The sequence below is a fragment of the Calypte anna genome, chromosome 4 (assembly GCF_003957555.1).
Source record: "Calypte anna isolate BGI_N300 chromosome 4, bCalAnn1_v1.p, whole genome shotgun sequence".
Taxonomy (NCBI): domain Eukaryota; kingdom Metazoa; phylum Chordata; class Aves; order Apodiformes; family Trochilidae; genus Calypte; species Calypte anna.
Genome location: NC_044247.1, coordinates 18,225,572 through 18,245,186, shown reverse-complemented (window position 1 = coordinate 18,245,186; position 19,615 = coordinate 18,225,572). Strand labels below are relative to the sequence as shown.

The 19,615-nt window shown below is 41.9% G+C and overlaps 1 protein-coding gene across 1 annotated transcript in view; it reads left to right on the top strand.

The window, feature by feature from the left end:
• Positions 1-1,283: 1,283 nt before the first annotated feature.
• Positions 1,284-19,615, top strand: part of ABCB7 (ATP binding cassette subfamily B member 7) — a 38,790-nt gene continuing 20,458 nt past the window's right edge. The window contains exons 1-4 of the mRNA XM_030448876.1: positions 1,284-1,453; positions 8,134-8,211; positions 9,383-9,469; positions 13,836-13,955. Of these exons, the coding sequence (XP_030304736.1) occupies positions 1,301-1,453; positions 8,134-8,211; positions 9,383-9,469; positions 13,836-13,955 (438 nt within the window). The 5' untranslated portion in view covers positions 1,284-1,300. The remainder of the gene's footprint in view (positions 1,454-8,133; positions 8,212-9,382; positions 9,470-13,835; positions 13,956-19,615) is intronic.

Here is a 19,615-nt window from a genome sequence, read left to right as displayed (position 1 = left end):
TGCCACAAGCCCAGAATTTCTGCTTTTCCTTAAGCCCGATGCCACTGGGCGGCACTGTTCAGACCACGCTTTGCAAATGCAATTACGATGAAGAATTAGATTAGTGACAGAGAAATGTCACCTCTGTCTTTTAAAGTGAATCCTGGTCAGAAGCAAAGTTGCGTATCAAAGCGCAGGCTAGAGAGAGGCTGCCTCATTAAAAATCAGCTTTGAGCCGACTGTCCTCTCCCTCTCTGTCTCTCTGTCTGTCTTTCTCCCCTGCAAATGAGCTTACAACTCTCCCTCAAGGCAAGAGCATCAGCAGTCAAGCTCTGGTAGCTTTGAAGAAATCTTTATGTGATTAAAAATGCCACACAGAGCTGCTGCTTCCTCACGGCTCTGCATGCCAATGAGCTGGCAGCAGCCAGGCCATTGTCAGTGTGATCCACGGCATCTCTCTCAATCTTCATGAATTGGTGTTTAATTAGGAACCAGACTATTGCTGCCTTATCCTGGTCTCAAAGGACCTATGGCTGAGCGGTGTTACCCGAGGGAGTCCTGGGAGGCAGCTCTCTGCTTAACCCTGGGAAGGGTGAGGAATACCGCATGAGCTCTGCGTGGGGCTGTGCCACCCATGCCCGGTGCCACCTCGGGGTCTCCGTCCCCTCACGCTGAGCCGGGGCCTGGCTCTGCCCCAGCTGAGCGAGTCATTGCTCCTCGGGGGCCCCAAAACCTGCCGAGGGGGATGTGTGCCCGCCCGGGGCCCTCTTTGTGTCTGACAGAGGTGTTGGTGCCCAGCTGTGTGCGGAGAGAGCCTGGAAGTGCTGAAATACTCCGGAGAGGCTCCCTAGGGAAGAGGCGAGACACGGGGAGTCTCGACACGATAATGCAGCTGCTGACCGCGGGGAGCGGTTCCAGATGCGTGGTTTGTGTGTGAGAACACCCGTGTTTCAGCAGGCCAGCTGCTCTCTGAGGTTGCCTCTATCCGTACGGGCGGAACAAAAATTCTCTCGAGGCGGAGACGGCTCGGGAAGAGCTCGGCCTCTCCCCAGCTCGGCGGGAAAGCACCCGGACCCCGCCATGGCGAAGCTGAGGGCGGCCTCGCTGCCCACCGGCCCGGTGCCATGGTCGTGCTGCGAGGCAGCTCCGGCAGAGCGAGGGCTCTCCCGAGCGGGAGGGCGGCCCTGGCAGACTCCGGCCGCGGATCCGGCTGCTGCCATAGCGACGTGCGGGACCGGGAGCTCAAGCGGGGCTCCGCCCGCCGCTCCTCCCGCCGAGTCCGCCGCCGTCCCACAATCCTCTCCTCTGCCGCCCGCACAAGATGGCGGTGCTGAGGGCTCCGCGGAGCCTCCTGGCAGCCGCCTCCCGCAAGCGCCGGCTCCTCGCCCTCCTTCTGCTGCGGCCTCCGGCTGCCGCCTGCGCTCAGGGCTGGCTGGCGGGGAGCGGGCGGCGGCGGGGCTCGGGGAGCGGCCAGGTGCGTGGGGATCCCGGCCGGGGACGGGCGGTGAGGGGCTGAGGCGGGGCACCGGGCCCGCCGGCTCCGCGGGGACGGCCCCGTTTCGTCCTTGCCTCGCCCGGTTCTCAGCGCTCGCCTCACGGCGGGGTTCGGGGGGGGACCGGTGCCGCCGGCCCGGCCGGAGGAGCTGGGGCAGGGGGGGACATGGAGTGAGGCTCCCCGAGGGTGGTTTGGTTGCGGCTGATAAAGTCTTGGAGAAGTTGGGGCCCAGACAACTTGAGGCTGAAGCACTCCCTGCGCTGTGGCGGCGTTTGGGTGCCGGGTTCTGATGGACCTTTTGTGGCCAGGCCTTGAGAAACCAGCGCCTGTGAGGGGTGTAAAGAATAACTCCTGCTGGCAGCTGCTTTTGTAGGGAAAGGGAATTGGAGTTGGAATTCTTTCTGTCAGCAGTGGGAGACTGTAACGTGTTCCAGTGTGTGTGTGTTGAGTTGGCATCTGACACTGAGTGAGCCCAGCTTCCAATAATTCATACACATTCCTGAAAGGAAGTGTCTCTCAGAGACTGAGTGAACAATCTTCCCATAAACTCTGCCATAGCTGTTATTTCTGTTGGGTATTAACATTATATTTTCTGCCCAGACTATCACTGTTCCTGATGAGCTTTTCATTGCCTTGGTCACTTGTCCCTGACAGACAGGGTTGTGTTACGGACAGTCAAGTCCCTGTCTCTCAGTAAATGAGATGAGCAGGGCTGAAGCAGCACATTTTGGAGGGCTTTACTTTTGAAACTTGTTCAAAACAAAAACCAGACAGTTCAGGTTGATGCAGACCCAATACATTTGCATCTCTTAAAATGTATCTGGGTGCTCAGTATTGTCCAGTGTTCCTGCAAGCTTACTTTAGATATTAGTACATAAAGAAATCATAGTAATATATATAAGTATTAATTATCCTGGTTTTCCTTTTGAGTGTTTTTATTTTCATGTGACAAATGCTAATCCTTGCAGCTAAGTTTTAATTGGCACATTGCTGAATATTGTTTTACACTGGGTTTTCTGAACTAGAAACCTAAGGCTGTGTCTGTAGTGTGTATGTATATATATACTTATTAACCTCTTTGGCCTTTGGATTTCTAGGCATTTTTCTTATGCAGTGGTCAATTATGCTTTTTTTTTTTTTTTTTTTTTTTTTGCATTAGTTTTTCTGTTGATTAATTTTTACTTCTGCATCAAGCTCTATTGAATGAAAATCAGAAATTCATTAAAAAGCATTTGGTTAGATACATCTGGTTAGATATATTTGGTTAGATATATTTTGTTAGATATTTTGTTAGATAAAAACTTTGTGCCATATTATGACAAATAGACACCACATGTAAGCATGTTGTGCAAATTCATTTGATTATTTATTTCTTATTAGCAGAAGGCCAAACTTTTTGTCTTATGGAGATTTTGGTTATAATCTCCTTCAAAAGCTTGGGACTAGCTGACATGACTTTTTTTTAACATATAATTGTATTGGCTGACAGGAAAATGCTGTCATGCCATTTTAGTTCCCCCTTTTTTTTTCTTATTTTTCAGCTAGTTCAAGAAATACTGTGCCTGCAGCAAGAGAAGTGACTGTCAGAGGTTGGCTAGGGACTTGAGGAGGTTGTATTTCAGAGTAATTTCAGAGTAATTAGCCACTGATTCTTCTCAGTTGGGAAGCAGCATTTTTAAAAAATTGAGGGCAAGCCTCTGCATCCCTTTGTTGTCTCAGTTATTTAATTATTTGGTATGTTTACACACTAGTGAAAGCTGTGAATATTTTAAATGAAAAACTTTCCTGTGCATTCAAAAAACTGAAGAAACACTTAGTTTTGGTTTTTTAATGCTTTGAATTCCTTTGCTGGGGTCCTGAGCTGTATTCCTCACAATCATCTGGGAATCAGGTTTAGTGAAAGGAATGTTTTATAGCAAGTGTTCTTGTGAAAGCCTCCAGCCTGCAGAGATGTGATGCCACATCTTTGGATTTATACTTCAGGGTGTGGGAAAGCTCTTAGATTACCTTTATTCCTCCACTCTAGGTATCACACATGGGATGGATTTTGTGCTAGCTTGCTGAATGTAACCCAGGGCAGTAAATTAGAACTAAATGCCCATGATCCAGCCACTTAATCTCGCATGGGATGGAAGACTGGCAGGAATTTGGACACCCAGAAAGTTGGCTTTCATGCTGTATCCTCCCCAAAATGGGCCTAAGTCGTCAAGGCCTTCCTGGGAGGTGCAGCTGCTGTGGTGTGGTCATCCCAGCAACACAGAGCTTCTCTCTGCTGTAGTGAAGTCACTTTTGTGAGTAAAATTAACTGTATAACCACAGTTCTGCTTCTGCTGATGGAATTACAGGCATAGCAGAGGTTTGTGGCAGCATAGGTGTGCCTGGGGAATGGTGAAGCCATAGCTCACCTCATGAGAAAACCTGTGATAAAAGGAAGGGAAAGGCTGTGGTGAAATACAACTTGAAAAGCAAAGTTACAGTAACCATTCTGATTGGAAAACATGATTTCAACTACTTGCTCATCACCCTTCTGCACCACTTTGCATCTGCTCAGTGTTTCATCCATCCCCATTGTTTTGTGTCAACTGTAAGTTTCATTTAAATTGTACTTTCATAGTACAATATGTGTATATTTCTGTGGCACCATGAGATTCAAAAAGGGAAGGGTTGTTTGGGTGCTGTTGCATTACAGACCCGTGGCTCTTCCCTCACACTTAGGGCTGGGAATAGTTGTGGCTGGAGCCTTGCCTCTGAGCAATGTATCCTGGAGAGGAAAACAGCAAAATTTCTGGAGGGGAAGAATGGGTATCATAAATATTGTGGAGCAGCATTCAGACTTCATTTCTAGGTACTGAGCTCACTTTGTATTTCTGTAAATGCAGCTCCTTCAGCTCCCCCTCCTGTGTCTGGAAGAGGAAAGGGTTCCTGGTGTTGAAACTTGTGCTTTGAATTTAGGATTTCTGCTGAGTAGTCAAAGCAAGGATGGGCAGGTTGGATGTGGCCTGATTGGTGAGCTTTGAAAAGGAACCAAAGGCTGAATTACTTTTTTTTTTTTTTTTCCCTAGGATTTTTTTTTTAATACAAGAATTTGCCTACATCCAAAATAAAAGCTACAACAAATTCTGTTTTTTCTAAAAGTTAAATGGAAAGAAAAGAGCGTTCAACCAGAGAGGTCCAACAGCCTTTAACTAAGGATGAATATTTTACTAGGAATCTGTGTAAGAAATACACTGGGAGGTTTCTTTCAGAGAGGACTTTGGCAGTTGCAGAGAGCAGGGCTTTGTAAATTATTCTAACGGTAAAAAACAGAAGAGACCTTTTTTCCCCTCCTTGCATTATCTTGCCCTTCCAGCTGCCACATGACATATGATAAAGAACGTGTTGTTCTGCATAATTTAAGAACATCCTTTCCTCTGGTTTTTTAAGAGAAATTTCAAATTTTTTTGGTAAATTTATTTATATTTTGCTTCCCCCCCTTTGAAGCTTGGTCTGTTCTGTAAAATTACTCTGATGTTTGTTGTCATTTTACATGTCTGCATGTAAATTCTCTTCTCTAGACTCTGATGGTGTAGTTGAACAGCTTGATGTATGGGAACTATTAACCAACAGTCTCCATTAGTCACCAGCCTTTACTAGCAGATGGATGCTTTGTCATGGCATATCTCAAATTCCTTCAGTTTGCAAAATCCCAGTGTAGAGGAAGTGTGGCTGCTGAGCAGATCAGCATTCTTGTGTGTCTATAAAGACATCTGATAGTACTGAAAACTAGTGTGAGGAAGGGTGTATAATGAAGTAGAACAGATAAAAAACTGGGAACTTAATCTGAAAGTTCCAGGGGGGGACAGGGTAAGGAACTTTCCCTGTAGTAGAGGACGCTGTGGTGTACATGCGGGTTTTCCATTCTGCCACCAAGAGATGTTTCACCAAAACAGCCAAGTGTGAGGGTTGTGTAAGTGAGATGTCAAGGGGGAAAACCCTTCAGATATTTTTTGTTAAGCACCTTGTTTTTGTTTTTTTTTTCCCTCTGTGTGCAAAGCAGTTGTGTGTTGGCCATTCTTAAAAGTAACTCCAGCTTATGTTGTTCATATTGGTGACAGTTTAGGTGATATTTCTACCAGAATATTTTCACCTTTTTTCTCTCATGTTCCTGTGTTCTTTCATATTCATTTTTTCTTCTCTTGCTTGGCAAACGTGAAGCTGAAGAGGAGCCAGCAGTGTGCCCAGGTGGCCAAGAAGGCCAATGGCATCCTGGGCTGGCTCAGGAACAGCGTGGCCAGCAGGTCCAGGGAAGGGATTCTGCCCCTGTGCTCAGCCCTGATGAGGCCACAGCTTGAGTCCTGTGTCCAGTTCTGGGCCCCTCAGCTCAGGAAGGAGATTGAGGTGCTGGAGCAGGTCCAGAGAAGAGCAAGGAGGCTGTGAAGGGATCCAGCAGAATTCCTGTGAGGAAGGGCTGAGGGAGCTGGGGGTGTTGAGGCTGGAGAAGAGGAGGCTCAGGGGAGACCTCATCACTCTCTCCAACTCCCTGAAAGGAGGTTGGAGCCAGGGGGGGGTTGGTCTCTTTTCCCAGGCAACTCTCAGCAAGACAAGAGGGCAGGGTCTCAAGTTGTGCCAGGGGAGGTTTAGGTTGGAGATGAGAAAGAATTTCTTTCTGGAGAGGGTGATCAGGCATTGGAATGGGCTGCCCAGGGAAGTAGTGGATTCTCCGTGTCTGGAGAGATTTCCAAAGAGCCTGGATGTGGCACTGAGTGCCATGGGCTGGGAACCACGGGGGGAGTGGATCAAGGGTTGGACTTGATGATCTCTGAGGTCCCTTCCAACCCAGCCCATTCTGTGATTCTATGAAACTCAGCAAAACTAATAGTGGGGTTTGAATATTGCACAGGTACTTGAATCCTCCCTTCAGTTATCTTTTATAACCAGTTTACAAAACCCCTTCCTCAATAGATTAGTGCAGCACGTCTGGAATGGTGCATAACATACTCCAGAGAGAAGCCTTTAAGTGTAGATTTGACCTTGTGCAAATGTGTTTAATCCCTGTTGTTTGCTTGCATTTATAGTATTTAAACTACTACCAACAGTCATGACACTTTAGCAATATGACTTTTATGTGCAATCAGTACCAGACATCTGTTTCACCCTTTAGAGTATATAGAATCATACCCAAAAATACATTAAAGGAACATAATGGTGCAGAGTCAGGCATTCAGAAGTTAGGAAATGCCAGAATTAATGTTCCCTGCATAATTTCTTCTCTTCAGAAAGAAGCAGGACTTGCTCCTTTAAAGCAGTAACGTGCTACTTTTATCTGTTGCAATAAGGTTCAAGTATCCCTTTTCCTTTGTAACCTTTTATCTACTGGGAGAGAGTTGTAGGGAGGGAAAGTGTATTTTCTGCTTATGAAACTGTCACTGTTCGTATGGAGAGTGTGTTCCTGTGGATGGGATCCTCCGGGCTGAAACTGTGAGATTATGAGTGGATCTGCCATGAAATGCCTTAGAAATGCAGCTCCTTCATTTTCCAGGTCCTGGAAGCATCAGGGCAGTTCACCCAGGCCAGTTAGCTTCACTAATTGCAAAATGTATCATTCCAGTGTCTACTCTGTGTTTAATGTCATTTAATAAAAATATTTGAAATCCGCAGGTCCCACGTGGTGACTTGTGAGGGAACAATCTTAATTTTCTTTAAAATCAAACAACATGGTGTTTGTCTTGGGACAAGAGGAAGGGAATTTTTAGCAGAAGATATGAAGTATATGACAGTGTTGCTGTTTGTCAGGGTTAAAAATACCCTTTTTCATGTTCTTTCTTTTTTTCTTTATTGCCATTTGTCCTTTGCCTGGGGCTGAGGAGGAGTTCTTTGGTGGAGGAGTTCACTGCCCTGTGGCAGTGATTTTTATATAGTGTGAGGTGTGTGGTTAATACTGCAGCAGAGCAGTAAAAGATTTAATATTGAGGATCACAGATGATGTGGCACTGTCATTGCTAACCAGAAGAGAAGTCCTTTTTTGGCCACTTGGGAAGCACTACCAGCTACTCCATCCAAGGGAATTAAATGACCCTTGGACACTCCTTTGGAAAATAAACTGCTTTCCATGTCACATGTGCAGCATGCCACACTCAGTGCCCAGCAGTGTAGTCTATTCAAGATTAATTGATAGATCTCTGAATATTGGGTGTTTTGTCTGATAGGCAAGAGCTGTAGCTGTGCTGAGCTGTGTGCTCTGTGAGACAAGTGTGGCATGCACTCAGCTGAGAGGAACTGGAACTGGCAGAACCCATCAGCATAAAAATAACAATTCATAATGAGAAATGGAACAAAAGAATATTTGAAAGAAACCAGAAGACAACCTGGGAGAAAAAATTAAAATGAGAGGAAAGGGAAAACTTTGGGCTTCCATGGTACAAAAGGAACAATGTCTGATGGGAATGGGGATTCAAAGAAGGGAAAGGTTTGTTGTCACTTGGCATTTTTAATGGTTGAATGTAATTTATTTTACAGCTGCTCCCCACCAGTATTCTTTTTCTGTCATCAATTGTTAAAAACCAAAGCCATCTGCCTTGGTTCCATGTTAGGCTTGTTTACATAAGCTAGATGAATATTCTCTGAATGTGAAGTGCATGTTCTGCATGAATCTATTTTCACTTCCCCTCTCTTTTCTGTAGATTCCACCAATTAGCAAGCAAAGATCATGGCACAGTCTGGGAGGAGATTATTCAAGGCCATTGTTAGAGCCTTCAGAGGTAGGTACAAATCGGTTTTCTTCCTACTTGCAGGTCAGAGGAAACTCAAGCCCTGGGAGCATCTAGAGAAAGAGATATTTTGCTTAGAAGCTCCAGACTTGTTGCACTCTCCTGGAGAAATCCTTTTGAATCTCTAGAAAGTAATGGTAATACAATAACTTATAAGGAATAGGTCTTAAAAATGTAGGGTTTGTGTGTTGATACTTAGATTGTTGTTACCAGGCACAGAAAATACCAGTGAACTGTGAGCTGTGAGTATGTAGGACTTTATTATTGCAAAATTCTGCTTAAGTTATGGAATATCAAGGAACCATGGAAACTTATTACCATTTTGAGTGCCAGGATGTCAGGCTCTTGTTCCTGTGAGGTCTGATTTTACATAATGAACTTGGAAACTGTCAACATGTAGCAAATCTTTTCAACAAAATACAGACTCTTTTGGAATAGCTGTAACACATTTATTGTTTGTGACAGGCATTCTGAAATTGAACCTGGGGAAACACCCAGTGGTAGTGAGTTATTATTTTTTAGTCCTTCTACGTGCAGTTCAGAAATTTTCTCCATATTTATTGAGCAGGGCAGCTTGGCCACATGCTAAGAGAAGTGAGTATTTGTTTTTAAAAAGCAGATGCTTTTCCTAACTGCAGCTGTACAGGATTTCAGCAGAGGCTGTGGAGCAGGTTAAATTGTGCCTATCAGATGGCACCAGGAGGTCATTCTCTTCCTGGTGGGAAAGAGAAGTCTGAAGTGGATTTATCTATTTTTTTGCCCCCCAGGTGAAGTTACTCTCTAGGTACACAGAAAGGTTATTATTGCTTAAATGTGTTCCACTGTATATGATAATGTACCTGAGTGCAGTTGTCCTACAAAACTTCAGTTTCTTTTCAGTGTTCTTCACTTTCCACTTTTTAGTTGTCTTCCTAACTGAAGTATTTAAGGATCTGCTGTCTCCTGGCTGCTTGGAATCTGCTCCTTGCTATACTACAGATTTGTAGTCCCTTTCTTACTGTTGTTTCCTTAAGCATGGCACATTTTTTTTTTTCTTATTAAAGAAAGCTGATAGAGTTGGAAGATGAGGGAGGGAAAACAGATGAGTTACTGTGCTTTCTGTTGGTTTCTACATGCATATTTCCTGAGGTTCCTTGCAAATTCACTTTTCATTTTCACACAGATCCTCCCGAGGTGGCAACTCATAGAGAAGAGAATGTGTTGGCATGGCCATGCAGGTGGAGGACTTCACACAGATCCAAAGGAAGGGGTAAAAAAATCACTTTATCACTATTGCTTTTTAGACCAAAAATTGTGATCATCATCTCCGTTGAAATTGGCCTGTGCTTTTTAGCTGTGTTTTATGGAAATGATGTTCTAGTGTAACATATCCTGGTTTGTTATTATTTTTTGTGACTGATGATTTGGCATTCAGAATGGTAGAAATCAGGCTGTGCACACACAACTTAGTGCATCCTTTGGTAAAATTGCACTTGGAGTGAGGGGGGAGAGAAGTAATTAAACTGCATGTACTTTTATTTGATTTAATGTTATTGCATTCAATATATTTTGACTGTGTTTATATTCAGGAAGCATATGTTAAAATAATTATGATGAGTATATAAGGAGTAGCAGTATCTTTTCTTAGACCAAATGATTACTGTTAGAAAGTAAGAAAAGCTTTTGGTGAAAACAACACAATATAAACTTGGCATGATTAAAATTGCAAAATCAAAGCTCTTGAGTTTACCTGACTTTCATTTTCTCACTTTCTGTGCAGACTTATTTCTGTTGATCCATGTATTTGCAGCATGATTCTGTCTGATGATCAGAACTTGTTCAAACTTGGGCAGGATCTTCCTAAAATTAGTAAAGACCATACTGATGACATACTGAAATTTTGGTGCCAAATCCAGGTCTTTCAGGGCTGGTTTGCTCCTGCTTAGCTGCTCTGACAATTTCTTTTCTACAGCCCCATCTGTAAAGAACCTGAAGAGTTAAACCTAGGATTTCCTCTTAAATTTTCACATAAATGTTTTCTTTCATTGCAACCAAACCTGTTTGTTCTGGAGGCAGGAGTCAGGAGAGATGCTACCAAAATCTATGCTTTGGCAGCAAGAGGGAATTTCATAGCTTAAAATAAAGCCAGCAAGACAGTTTTCAACAGAACCCCTTTGTATGTGATGGGCATCTTCCAGGACTGGAATCCCAGCTCTTTCTTGACCTTTTTATTTTACTACATAAGTCACTGAATGGTTGGTTAGTGAGCTGGTGTGATCTACCTGAAAATAAGGTGTCCCTTCCTTGCCAAGCAGTGCCTGCTGCTTCACTCCCAGCAAGCTGCACATCATGGGCTGAAACAATCTAAATGCTTCCTGCTGTAATAAAAAATTATTTCCTTAGCCATGCTTTTTCTCATGCTCCTGAGTTTGTAGGTGTATCTGACTCTCATTGCTGAGATGAAACCCTGCAACAAACACTGAAAAGAGTTTTCTGCCAGTTTCATAAACTGCATCAGTTCCTCGGGGTGTTCAGGAGCTCCAGAGGTGGTGAGAGAAATGGGCTGAGGCTGGAAAATTGAATGCTGCAAAGAGGCAAAAGAGCAGGGGAGGAGGAAGCTGCTCAGAGTCTGCAGAATAACCTGGTGCAGCTGTAAGGCAGCTTCTGCTAGTACAATAAGGGGGATGAGACAGTTTTGTGAGTGAGTACACAGGGAGCCAGAACTGGGTCTTTTATTCATGAGCAATGACAGCCTAAATGCAAGTCAAACTGCTATTTTCTTCCTTCATGCTTCTGATAGCTCATCATCCTGGCACAGCCTCCATCTGGAGAGTCACAGGGTCAGCCCAGCGCATGCTTTGCAATACTCAGTAATCTTGGAGATTGTGAAGAGGAATTATGACTCCCCCCCCACCCTCTGCCCTTTCAGATATTTTAAAAAGTCCAGAACCTGGATGGGATTGGTCAGGGGAAAAGGAAGATGGTCCGTGCTCGTTCCTTGCAAATAGTCTTCTGTGTTTGATAGTGTGTTGTAAAAACATGCTGCATTCAGAAAGAAAAGGCTTTTCTTCTTTGTTCCCTGCCATATTAGATTTATAATGCTGTTGCTTCCATTTCTGTAGAAATAGGCCTTGGAAGAAAATATACAACATCACTTCCACTTTAAAGAAGGTAAAAGAAATGCATCCCTTAACCTTTTTATATACCACAGAGAATCAAAAAAGGGCCTGAGTCCATTGAACAGATTGCTCCTTGTAATTCTTAATGTTGCCACTTGCACATTTAAACCATATTCAACTCATGTTTCTGTACAACAGTAACATTTATTTCATGGTAAACTTTGATGTAATATGTGTGCATTTTGCATCTCCTTTGATATTTCATCTTGTTCCTTTGCAAGGCCTTTGGCAAATGGCTGGCTGCCTTCTGACTTTTTTTTTTTTTTTTTCTGAGCAGCTTTACTTCTGTCACTGTTCAGAGCCATGAAGAAAGAGAAATAGATTCCTTGTTTGCACCCAATGTACTTCATTCTTTTTAATAGCTTTTCTGTGCAAAGCCTGACTAGCCAATAGCAACATGTAATTAGAACTGCTCTGGTCTCACTGGTATCTTTTGTGTTAATGCAATACCATTTTTTTTAACTTCCTTTTAACCTGTAAGTGGTGATCAAAGATGTTTTTCAAATGTTTGAACTGTTATTTATGCATATCCCTGACTCAAATGGAAAGATTCATGTGTATGCTGCAGCAGATACCTCTGTCTCCTGAATGGGGTAGGACACAAGGGAAACCATTCTGTGCCCTCTCTTTCCTTACAAATTTTCCACATATCCAGTTTTTAAACCTCGTTTGAAACGTGCTTGTGCTGTGTAGTGCTCCAACACATTTGCAACTGTTGACAAAATCCATTATCTCTTACCCCTTGGTTTTCTTTGAAGCTTTGACACTGAGCTGAATTTTCTGGTGCTTTTAAAAGCTCACATTTGCAGGATTGGCTTCCCTGGTTTCCTCAGCAATCTTACCTTTTAACAGCACTCTCCTTTCTTGCTCATTTGCACTGGACCTTACCAGAGAATTTCTACTGTAATTTGTTTTACCCTTCAGAGTTGAGGAGCATCTAAAGCACACAATCCAGTGAGGGCAACATTACAATATATTGTAACACTCCCCCTTTCTACCCACTTCCTTAATGAAAACTCGTCTTTAAAAGGTGTGGGCTTGTTTCCCACCCTGCCTTCCCCCACTGCAAGGTATTGCCTGAAATGGAGAGATTAGCTGCTGCTTGCTGCCCTCCCTTCAGCTTTTGATAACTTTGGTGTCTTTCAAATTAACCCAACGTTGCCAAGGCAGAAAAATGAGTTGTTGATACTCGTGCTGTATGTTACTGCACATGTTGTATTCTCAACTGGGGAGCAGGGTTTAGGCTTCAGATAATAGATTTAGCTTGGGAGTGGAATATAGCTCAAGTGTAAGTGATGCAGGTATCTATCATCTGTAAAATAACCTGTATTTCTGTAAAAAACAACCAAAACCACCACCAACAAAAAGATGCCAAACCAAAGCACCCCAAACCAGTAACCACAATATTTCTCAAGACCTGTTAACTGGATTGTAGTCTTGTTTAGAGCAAAATTCAAAGTTTGGAAAAGGAGAACCTATTTGAAGAATTCATTTAAAAATTGTTGTAATCAGTTTGGGTGGTGTGTGGCCATGTACAGCTCCTGCCTCCTGAAGCTGATCACCCAGTTTTGGGGGTCATCCTGTTAGATGAAGTGGAAGCTGAATAGAATAGTTTTCTTGCTGGTGGTCTTAACTTCATTGAACCCCTTTTGAAGGACTGTCCTTTAGGCTTCTGAAAACATGCCCTAAAAAGACATGGGCAGAATAAGAATATTTGTCACTTCTTTGCAAAAGTTATAAGGTGACCAAAATCTATGAAAGTGGTTGTTGGAAATGCTTACATTTGTGGTAATGCAACCAAATCACCTGAGCTGAAATTTATATTCAGTTCAATTTATATATCAGCCTAAGTGTTCAGTTTCAGGGATGTGTTGGAGTTGCTGTAATGCTAGTGATTTATTTTAAATCCTGTATTTTGCTGTGACTCACTGAACTGATTTGGTCCCCAAACTGCTTACGTTTATTGTAGACTCTTCAGGCTTCCTTCTTGCCTCAGTCTTTTTGTTCATTATTTCTTTTATTTTTCACATTTTCCCTCTGTTTCTGTGCTGTGTTAAAACAGCTTCCAAAGAAGAAATAGCAAGCCCTTGCGTTTTGTACTGAAATCTTGAGAAGACAAAAGAGAAGGCTCAGTTTATTTGTTCTGTGAAATGTTTCAACTGTGGTGAATTGTGGCTTTCTCAGCATTCCACTTCCAGCTATCTACACTTGCATTCTTGAGGATGTGTGAATTAAGAACAATTCATCTGTTTTAACAGCATGTCATGGGCATAAAACCTAAAATCTTACAACTTGAAATTTTAACATGCAGTCCTAGCCTCAGACATTGTCGAGTGTCTATTGCCTATCAAATAAAATACAGAAGTGATCTGAAAGTATGAAATTCTTTCTTATTTATACTGTTATTTTGCTTCCTGCAGCCCCTTTGTAATGTGATGTCTTTGTTTTTTTCACTAGCTGAAAGAGATAGATGCCAAAAAGATTATCAGAGCCATGTTTTCTTACGTGTGGCCCAAAGACAGACCAGACCTGAGAGCCAGAGTGGTCATCTCTCTGGGGTTTCTAGCAAGTGCAAAGGTAAGAAGAGATGCTCCATTGGAGTTGACACAAGGAATAATTTTCTTTTTTATTATGTAAGGCATTTACAATCTTAAGATGTCTGCTTCCTCTATTAGGAGCATATAGTACTAGAAATAACAGCTTGGATACTTTAACAGGGTGTGGATGCCTGTGATGTGCATGCATGTGCTTAGGGAGATGATAATGATGATGATCAGAATTTTGATTTCTGTTGCTGACATGAGTTTAGTCCAGGATTTTCCCTTGACAATTAATCATTTCCATCATAAGTTATGGGGGAATGTGGGCTAAAGTTTGCTCACAGACAGATCTTCTCTTCTTGTGTGGTGCTGTGTCTGTCAAACAAGATTTCTTCACAGCTCTGTGCCCCTTCTCACTTCTGAACTTGAGCAATGTGGTGGAATCAGCTCTTGCTGTGCTATGGAAAAGGGGATTTGAGCTCCAGTCTTGTCTTGATATTTCTATGTGAGCAGATTCCCAGAAGAAGAGCAGAAAACCTGTTGAGTTTTGCCAAGGTTTTAAGGTTTTTTTTCTGCCTGTTAATGCAGAAGTGTTTTGTGAGAGTGTTTGCTTTGGGAAACAAGGATTTCACTGGGAAAACACACAGTAAGCTCTCTACAGAACATATATTATAACTGACTGGGGTGGAAAATTTTGTGGATGTCTCCTAGCAATCCTTTACTAATGTTCTTTGTTTTGTTCTCCTTCTGTCCTAACAAAGCTGTGTTACAACTCCAACATTTTCAGGTAACTGCTGTTTAGCAAGACACCCCTCATCAGCTGAGCTGTGTCCACTGTTCCTTTGTGGGACCAATTTTCTGAAATTTCACTGTACTTCACACATGCAGAGTAGTTTCTGTGGCATAAGTGACACAGCATAGTTTGTTACAGAGCTGTTGTCATATCTGTGAGCCTGGAACATCTGCTTTTCTTCCAGAGCAAACTAAAGGTCACTTTGTCCTAGAGAAAATTAAATACAAATTAGTTTACCTGGACCATGTATAATCCTGTGCAGTTGCCTCATTATCCCGTTTGGGAGCTCTTTGTTCTGATTGCTTGTGAGGTTAATTAAAATGTACTTGATAGACCACACAAGCAGTTTGTTGAAGTTTCCCTGCTCTATAGTTGTGGCAGCACAAGAATTCCAGCATGTCTTTCTCCTCACTGCAGTCCTGACATGGTATTTTTTTTTTGGTTCACTATGAACTTTTCTGCATCTGAAAGATTTACAACCTTATTATGACTTTTGTCTATGGTTGTTTTTAGGGGTTTTGCATAGAGAACTGTGTGACCATGATGTCTGCTGCTGGGCACCTTCCCCAGTAAGAAATACTTTTGTAAGCCTTTTTGGCCAATTTCTTGGAGTTCACAACCATTTTGATTGGGCTTTACTTATCCACAAAACAAGCTGGAGATCCTATCCTGCTGCTTGAGAAACAATTTGTCTCTTTAAATCTTCCAGTTCAGTAAAATTCAATTTCAAAACAAGAGCCACTGTGCATGCAGCTGCTGAAGAGCCTGCAGTAACAATCTGTCTTGACTCCTTTTGTGGGGCCCAGTTGCCTGTCACTAAACAAATTATTGTGATTTTTGGTTCTTTTTGTCTGCATGTAACCACTAGTAGTGTTGTTAGCCTTGAAAGTGAGCTGTTTGTATGGGGTTTTTATGACTAGGAGCTGACAGGATGGAGTCTGCTTTAGGGCTAACACCATCTTTTTTTTTTGTCTTTGGAAGATTTGTTGTGTTATGACACGCTTTAAATTTTTATCTTAAAATATTTATAGCCTATCTAGATGTGTGCAATCTGAAAGATGTGACAGGAAGATAAGAGGAGTGCACAAGGCATTATCTATGTTTTTAGACACAGATTAGCCTGCTCAGTTTCATCAGGCTCTCCATCTCTGTTTTTCATTTTCCACGTTCCCTCTTGCATTTTTTTTTGTCATCTCTGCTGGGGTACACGTTGAGTAAGTGCAGCTTTACTTTCCTGTTTCTTCCCTTTATCTGCTGTGGCACAAATAAAAAAAAAAAGTGCTGGGGCTTCTGAGAAGCAGGGTGAAACACATGAATGTGACAAGAGGGCTTGTCACCTCTGTCAGCCTGGAAAGGGTTTGGCCTCTGGGTCACAGCCCATGCGTGTGTTATTCAGGAGCCAGAGAAGTCTTGCAGACTTCTCTGCATTTCTGCTGACTGCTGATTCTGGAAGTTTAAGGAGAAGAAATGGTTTGGGTAAGGAGGCAGGACACCAGTGTTGTGAGTTTTGTCTGTCTGCAAGGATGGTATCTGTCTGATCAGCTAGTGTGTACCTGTGGTCGTGGTGTTTGAGTCCTTTTTAAGGGCTCAGATGGAGTTAGGTCATTACAATAAACCTTCAGAAACTGTTAGATTTTTGAGAAGTTTCACGTGGAAAGGGTTTTTTAATAATTTTTTTCCTCTTACTGGAAAAAAGCATGTTTCCAGTTGTCATTAAATCCAACGAAGGCATCAAGCCAGATGCTTCTTCCCTGTTTTGAACCAGATTTGTTATCTCCTTTAGCAGTTATATCTCCATAAGGGCTGGAGATTTCTGCTTATATTTCCACAAGTGGAGTTGTTGGATGTGTACATTTACATTGGTCCAGAGATAAATTCAGTCATCTTCCTGTCAACGTTTTTCATTGAATTATTGGCAAGAGGAGAGTTCACTGTAGACCAGTTTTATCATGTTGGGGCTCAGCCTGTCACTAATCCATCATCTTTATTAAACAAAAAATACTGGGAAGAGCAAAATGAAAGATAAGACTGTTTGCTTTAAAAGTAGTGTAGTCCCACAAGGGAATAGAGAGGATGATGCATTGTTAGCTCAAAACAGTGCAGTCATTTTAAAAAAAAAAAATTCATTTAAGCATGATGCATTAGAGCAGAACGTGCTGTTAAATGTGAGCGACTGAATTGGGATGAGTTCATGGGTTCTGTATTTGCTTTCCAGTAAATTCAGGCAGGGGTAAGCTATTAATTCAAAATTATAAAGAGAAAACTTGCAGATTTATCTTAAAGGGGGCTTTTTAGTGGGAACTGTTACCAAGCTTTTAGGAAAAGGGGGGAAAACCTCTTGTGTAAGACAATGGTTTTGTATGGTGGCTTTTCACAGGGAACACCCAGGTGTGCTCAAAGCTTTTTGTTCTGTGCCAGCAAATCTGGGCCATGGAGAGGTAGCTGTGAGTTTGTGTAGAGGGTGGATGCTTTGCTTCCATTAATGTGAATGTGATCTCACTGAATTAACAAATTAAGTAGGAAAGACCTATTTCTAATAATGGCCTCTCATCCCTCTTGCTATAAACCTTGTAAGATTAACTTCACTTTTTTTTTTTTTTTTTTAATATGACTGGAAAGCAGACTGCCTTGATTGCTAATTAAATGCAATATCATGCTGCCTTGTTCTTATTCAGGCTTTACCCTCCAGGAGTGAGAACAACTATAACCTGCAACCAGGTTTTAAATTTCATTTAAAACTCTATTGGGTAGAATTATATTGATTTAAAAGAAGACATTTCTGCAAAATTGTAGGCTGTTACCTGCTAAATTAATTGTGACTGGAGAACTTCAATTTGAAGAATAAATCTTTTTCTTTAAATGGGCTTTAAAATATCTCTGTCATTCTATTTCTGAACTACCTGTAGTGGAGCACAGTGTCCTGAAGAGTAAAATCCCTGCAGAGGGATCTGTGAGAATCTGCAGCAAATCAGGACAATCTGCATTACAAAACTTTTATTTTCTGCTGAGTGGTCTGTGCCAGGAAAACCTGCATTTTGCTGTGGTGCTCAGCACTGTAACATGCATGTAGTGGTTTTGTCTTCATCAGGAATTAAATGCCACCCATATTTTGAGCTCCAGAGGGAAAGTTTGGGTTTTGTTTGGGTTTTTTTTATATTATTATTATTATTATACTGAGGCTGGGGGGGATAGAACTTGAATTTCAGTATTGTAAAGATTCAAAACCTTTGGTAAAACATCCTCAGTTCTTTGTGGGGCTCGATGCTTAGGGTTTAAACATGTAATGGCAGTGCCCTGGCCTCTGCTCTCTGTAATTGAAGTTCTCAGACATTGCTGCTGCTTTGATGGTATTTGTTGGCTTTCTGCAGATAGTGCTGACCTCGGGTCCTTTTTCTTTTATTTTTTATGGAGGTTTCCATAATTCCCATCTATTAAAAGAGGAACTGTTGCTGAATGGCTCTGGATAAATTTCAGAAGAATGTATCTGAAGTAGGACCTGATCTTTCACCTGGTTTGTTAAGTCCCAAACCAAGCAGTAATAATCTCAGCTAGATGCCCTCAAATCTCATCTGTCTCCTCTCAGGAGTTGCTTAGATTATGCTGTATTGAGAATTTAGTAAGGTTTTTTTCTTATTTATTGTATTTCATATGGGAGACTCAAGGGGGGAAGAGAAGATGGATTCCTTTCTTATTTGCATTTAAAACTTATGCCTTAAACAGTCTTTAAAAATTAACAGGACAGACCAATAAAAAGAATCTTAATTTTTTTTTCTTTGATCCTATAGATAAAATAAGTGCTTTCAAAACTCCAGTTCCCCTTTTTAAAGAAGTACTTTTCTGCCACTCCTTACAGTAGCTTGTACCACTGGGAATATTTGATACTGGGTTAGTTACAAATACTAAAAACCTGTCTTCAGTTTGAATTTAGAGTGAAGTGATGAAAGAGTTTCACTTATAGCCTAGTTTTATCCAGTTAATTTACAGGTTTTTCACTGGACTTCTCTCAGCTCTGACAGACATCCCTAAATACAGTTGAGATGTAAGTGGGTATACAAAACATTTGGTGGAGAGAGCTGAAATAGCTTTCTCAACCTGTTTTGGTTTTTTGTTTCTTCTCATGTAGAATAATTTGTCATCTACCCACAACTTTTCCCAAATACTGGAGAGGAAAAAAAAAGAAGGAAGAAAAATCATCAAAGTAACTTTAAGCAAAGTCAGCTCCCTGTATGTTAACATCTGCTGTGATTGTAAGCTTGTAGGTGTGAACATCCTTGCTCAGCTGCAAAAAAACTCCTACACATTGTTTTCAAATCTTCACAGTTAGAAGCAGTCTGAGTAAAGGAAGTCTATAAATTATATGAAATTAAATTTTTAATGAATTTAGTTTCTAATTTGTTTCATAGTATGAATCAGTGATGTAACAATGGAACATTAACAAGACTTGAGAATTCTGTTTTCTCTAAGATTTTCAGTATTATTTTCTCATGCTGCAGTTGTAAAAATGGAGAATCCTGAGGTTGGTCTCTGCCCCTGTCCTGCTTTTTGCATGCAGAGGAGACACCACTGTTAGAGGAGAAGCATTTGGGTCTTGGTGCTCTTACAAAGCCACTGAATGACCACTAAATGTTGGGTTGTGGATGTGACATGGGTGTCTTGTTTGAAAGCTGCTACTGTTTTAATGATGTGTAGACTGCAGCCTTGTAGAGTGCAGGAGCTTAATGTAGGTATTAAGTAAATATTTACAGTGTGTTGCAAATGGAAAGCATTACTTGAATATCTCAGTAATATTTAAATATCAGAAGAGACAAAGGGGAGGTGAACTCCTTTAATCCACTTCACCAGAGCTTTTTGGTTTCATACATCTGGATTCACCTGGGGCTAGCAGTATGTGGGAGTTGGCTCTT